This window comes from Habropoda laboriosa, unplaced genomic scaffold (assembly GCF_001263275.1).
Source record: "Habropoda laboriosa isolate 0110345459 unplaced genomic scaffold, ASM126327v1 scaffold62, whole genome shotgun sequence".
In the NCBI taxonomy this organism is placed as follows: Eukaryota; Metazoa; Arthropoda; class Insecta; order Hymenoptera; family Apidae; genus Habropoda; species Habropoda laboriosa.
In genome coordinates, this window is record NW_017100177.1 from 1255640 (window position 1) to 1261257 (window position 5618).

Here is a 5618-nt window from a genome sequence, read left to right on the forward strand (position 1 = left end):
AGAGCCATTAGATTCTATAATTATTCATTGTGTGTTAATGGTGCTGAATTAATAAACAAAGAGCTTGAACTCCTATGAAAATGATAATTGATAGTTTTTAAATATAATGTATAAAACTAAGCACAAAATAGCTTCCAATCGGAAGAAACTTTGACAATAAAAATCTTATGTATTTGTTAGTTTAGAAACATACCACATAAATATATGAGTGTGATTAGTAAGCTAGTATTAATCTTACCCTAATCGTAAGATGCATAATATATATATAAATTGAAAACATAAGAAATAGTATACTTGCATAAAGAATATTAGCAGAAATTGTGGTTTTGGTTGGTACTACTGTCAAGCTTAGCTTGGCAAACAATGCTGCCTTTCCATGACCCTATTCTCTGCCCTCCTTTTGGATAAAATTTTGTTCAACACTTTTGTTCACCCACATTTTATGATCAACATAAATGTACTGAATAGCACAGAAATTCCGAAATTCATTGTACACTAAAGCTAACGTAATGAAGTTCAATATGGAGAATCGTAATCATGACGCGTGACCTCCTCTTTCGCACGTCACTCATGTTTACAACACGTTACGTATCTCACGTTTACTACGAAATTTGAATTATTAGAATATCATTATCTAAAGAGAACATATTCGCGTAAATATAGCACAATCATTCGAAGTGATTTAAACGAGTGGAAGGAATAAAACGAACATAAAATGATTATGGGGACAGGGGGAAAGGGAGGTTGAGAAACACGCAACTGAACATGCACTCATTAAAAGGATACACCACGAGCCGCTGTCCCATATCCTGAATGAAATTCGCTGCCTGCTGTCGGTAGCTCAGTTCCTTATCCGCGTCGATGCCGCATCTTCTGCTCGGCGTGTTTATAAGCTGTTCTTTCGTAAAGTACCATTTTTCGTCAGCCGCCATTTATATGTACACACAACTCGGTACTAACGATGCGCACTTCACGGCGGTCGCGATAGTGGCGGCGGGCGCACAACGCACAACAGCAACACGTTGAAAACTTCACGTCACTACGCTAACCGGAAACTCCACTCCAAACTCATACTTGTATAACTTTTCACAGTGAAACATAATCACACACTGACTGACAGGAACTAAAAATATTCATAACGTTGTTACTGCTTTACGAATACTCAATTTTCTCTTCTATAAAGTGCTTTTCATTTATTCTTATAAAGTTTGTATTTTATGCAGACAAGCCATTTTAAATTCCGGAAATGCTATTCTTTTTTCCTTAAATCGTTTAACACGCATCCAACTTCACGACACTGCTTTGGAATCAAGCAGTAAGATGAAAAATCAACTTCAGAAATTCTTCAAAGGCTTCGATGTTTCCATGTATTCTTAACATGAGATTGTCGTAGTTTACAGGTTTATACGAAATTTTGCAATACCGTTAAAATTATTTTATGGACGTTTTATTCGTTTAATATTTTACAAAATAAGTTTTCCGTATAATAATTATTATAAATTAATAAAGTCAACTCTTCGATAGTGCATCACAGTAACGAGATTTATTTATATTTTATGTTTTATTTATAAGAACCGTTGCATTTTCACATAGACTCAGCAAACTCTTTTTTTATAACTTCAATAAAGTATTCACAAATTTAAAACTGGACCATAAATGTATTATAATTTAGAACTCGATATATGTTAGGTATGCAGGGTAATCAACGATGTATGACATTAATTATTTTACGGAAATATCTTCCGCACGCATTTTCCATTTTTTGCATCATCATACACCACCATTAAAAAAACTTGATTTACTAATTTTCGGTAGGCCATGAGGTTGGTTATAAAATAAACAGTTAAATAACTTCTGTAACAATAATAAAATAAAAATTCTATATCTTATGTAATGAGGTATTAAGGTTATTTAGTATGTAACAATTTTGCGCGCCCAAAAATTAACCCCATTTCATTTGGAAAATTATAAAATATAACTTGTTGGTATGTTGCACAAGAAGTTGTAATTTTCCGGCACGATTAATATTAGGAAATGTATACCGTTTATGCGAAGTAAATATCGATAATTTTTTATGGCAAACACATTGCGTTGATGATTGTAAACACGCGTGCGTAACGTAAAACCAACTTGGCTAATATTTTACGACCAACGTCATAACCTACCTGAACTTTTCAGTCTATGATAGGTATGAATCACGTAGTTTATCAATTAGAAGTTTTGAGCTTTAAACTCCCGGAAGTGACGCAATCGTCGTTGAGCTAGTAGTATGTGCACGCAGCCAATGTTACCCCTGTAGTAGCGTCCCGTTATCTTGGTCCTCTCGAAGGACCTAGTGTTGTCTTTCAAGTATTTATTATTTATTCGCGTACAACTTCAGACTTACTGCACATTTGCCAATATTTTACGTTTCACAATATAATCTTTTTTCTCTTGAAGCTTCCAGAAGTACCTTGACGGTGACAAGCGTGAATCAGTTGGCACTGTCTTTCCTTCTCGGAAGATTTGATGTAAGAGATCACAGTAAGTTTCTAAAAAAATTATGCTTCGCGGCTTTTTGAAGTCTCGCTTGTTTCGTTTTATTCCAATTTTCACAAAAACCAATCACATATCCGCCTCATTCTTTCGAAATCCGTACATACATCTATGAGACTTCATTCAACATCTCACGTATAAAATGGCGGCGGTGTACCACTTGTTACAAATTCCGCATTATATTATAGTCTTTTTTTTTAAATTGGCATGAACTTAAATATATATGATACTTTACATTTATTGTAATTTTTTATATTGTAAATATTGCTTAGCTTGTAAATTATTTTAGGGTAATAAAATTGATGAAAGTATTTTGATTTCCGAAGTAAATTATCGCGCTAAATTTGAAATTATAAATTAAGTACGTTATATTTTTAGGCTGTATTCTTAAAACTAGTTTAGAAATGCAGCTGTCTTGTTAAAGTTTTCTTCTATGTTATAAAAAAAATTATTTTAATATGATAATTTTTTTGTTTTTATAGGTAAGTTATGTTTCGTATCCCAAAAACAACAATGCCTGTGACTACTGTAGCCACAAAAAAAGCAAAACACACACAAACTTGTTCATACTCATCTTATGAATGCACACAACCTTGTCTTGAGGGATATAGTTATTGTACCAAACACATTCTTGAGGATTCAAGTGCTCCTTTCAAGCAATGTGGCTTTGTGTATAATACTAATGGTAGAAAATGTCAAAATGCTGCACCAAAATTGGATAGAAGAGATATTTCGTATGTACTACAATTACATTTAGAGAACTTTGTTTTTGACATTTCTAGAATCATATAAAAATTTATTTTTAATAGGTATTGTACTGAGCATACTAGAAAAGCTCAAGTAGCTCGTATAAAATCAACAGCAAGGCATTCTTTACCACAGACACCTGAAATGCTCTTACTTAATTTGAGTCATTATGTTAAAAGAACAGATTCAAGTACTGAAGATACTGAAGATGAAGAAGGAAAAGTTAAAACATTAGACCCTTTTAGTAAGTAGTTGATTAACACTTTCAGCACAGGATGTTTTTCATTGTTCTACCTCAGTCATGAAAACCTTTCTTTTACCATTATGCAACAACATGAAAAACGAAACTTTTCACATCAACTACACCTGGTGTAGCCAAAATAATACTGAAGTAGAATTCGCATCTGTAAATGCAATAAAATCCGAACCTAATTCACTGTAGCTAATAAATAACGTCGCTATATAATCTACAATGTCTTAAGACATCGTGTGTCCGGTGCGTTCGCCCGGCTTGCGGTCTTATGACATCATCCGTGTTGAAAGTGTTAAATAACTGTAATAAATAAATTAAAAATTATTTCAAATAATGGTAATTAATTCTTTTATGTTATTTTCATTTAGCTGAAGTTGATGCATACAGGGTAAATGCAAGTGGATGTGATATTCTAGATTATGCAAGTTCATCTGACAGTGATGTTGAACCTACAGTAGTAAATGATACATTAAGAGGAAGTTACCTTGATGATAGTGATAATGAAAGTTTATACAGTGCACAAGAAGATCCTTTAAAGTAAGAATAAACTTGTACATGAATATTTACAATAGTTTATTATTTTATTTCTTATGTAGAATATCAGCTAGCTTGCTTTGGCTTGAGCAAATCTTAAAGATGAAATTATTCCAATTACTTGTATTCCTACTTACTTGCCTTTGGTAGCTGCTTTTTGCAAAAATAAGACAGTTATTTCTATTGAATCATTAGTATTAATTTTTTAAGGCATGCTGGAATATTCACTGCTGAGGAGGTGATCTACATTGCACGAGAAAAACTTATTAGACTGCAATCACTTTATATAGATCAGTTTAGAAGACTACAATATATATTAAGGGAGAAAAGACGAAAGTATTTACATGGACTTAAAAAGGAAAAAGAAACACTGTGCAGCATACATGATCAGCCAAAAGAAACTACAAAAGAAAAAAAGATTTATGAAAAATTAAAAGCATTAAATCGTTACCATAGACGAAGCGGAGTTGAAGCTATACTATACAGAAAATCATTAGAACGTAGAGCACAGGTAATTAACGCATAAATTATGCATAATAGAATATATACATATGTATATGGTGGTAATATAAATACATGATGATATAAAAATCAAAGTATATATTTCCTACAGGCAACAGAGGGATCTACACAAAAAATACCAAGTATATCAAAATGTATTTTCACTGAAGGTGGAGTAAAGTGTGGAGAAAGAACTCTTCCAGCTGCAAAACATTGCCGCAAACATATTCTTAAAGTAAAATTATTTTTATGTAAATAAAATTACAATTTTACAGTGAGATATAAATTTAAAATATTTTATTATGCTAACAGGATCAACACCAGGTTTTATTTAAGGCTTGTGGAGCAATTCGTGCAGATATAGAATGTCATGAACCAGTACCTGTAATTTTTGATACAAATTGCGTGTTTCACATGAATTTACCATCTGAATGCAAATTAGAATCTATGAAAGTAAGTTTAAAAATTATGTAATATTAACGAAAGTGGTATAATAATAATGATTATATTTTTACTGCACAATTATTAGTTTAAAGAATCAAAACCTGAAGCATTGGAAATGCCAGTAACGGATAATCAGTCTATGGAGATTGATGTAGTAGGTGAAATTCAAGAAATTGATCCAGATGATGATATGGCAGGATTAATGAGAGAAATGAGTGATGCTGCACACATGAAACCAGTATTTAATGAAAGCTTAAACAGTGAAGCGAGCACAGATACAGCATTTAGTTTATCAGCGCAGATGAGTGATAGAGACGACCTTGTTTCTGTGTGACAAAATATGTTTCTATGATTTCAAATGACAGAATATTATTAATATTTGTTGTTACATAATTACGCTTTCTTTGTACAAAATTGTATCTAATATCTACGCAACGTTTAACTTTTAAATATTATTTGATTATACTATTAACTATATATTAAGTGCCTAAACAGTAAGAAAAATATGTGAAGTAGAAAATGCACATTGTGTAACAACAAAGGATGTATTAAAATAATTTTATGTATTTGTACATGTATAATTATTAAGCATCATTTTAATTTG

The 5618-nt window shown here is 31.8% G+C and overlaps 2 protein-coding genes across 3 annotated transcripts in view; one reads left to right on the top strand and one right to left on the bottom strand.

Moving 5' to 3' along the window:
- Window positions 1-1078, bottom strand: part of LOC108578915 (cyclin-T) — a 15154-nt gene extending 14076 nt beyond the window's left edge. For both annotated transcript variants that reach the window (XM_017942333.1, XM_017942332.1), the window contains exon 1: window positions 787-1078. In XM_017942333.1, coding sequence (XP_017797822.1) covers window positions 787-932 — 146 coding nt within the window. In that variant the 5' untranslated portion in view covers window positions 933-1078. The remainder of the gene's footprint in view (window positions 1-786) is intronic.
- A 1218-nt stretch (window positions 1079-2296) lies between these two features.
- Window positions 2297-5368, top strand: LOC108578866 (KAT8 regulatory NSL complex subunit 2). The gene is made up of 8 exons (XM_017942276.1): window positions 2297-2523; window positions 3018-3269; window positions 3345-3526; window positions 3904-4072; window positions 4280-4580; window positions 4683-4805; window positions 4883-5023; window positions 5100-5368. Exons 2-8 carry the CDS (start codon window positions 3025-3027, stop codon window positions 5346-5348), a joined length of 1410 nt encoding a protein of 469 aa, XP_017797765.1. The 5' UTR covers window positions 2297-2523; window positions 3018-3024; the 3' UTR covers window positions 5349-5368.
- Window positions 5369-5618: the final 250 nt, after the last annotated feature.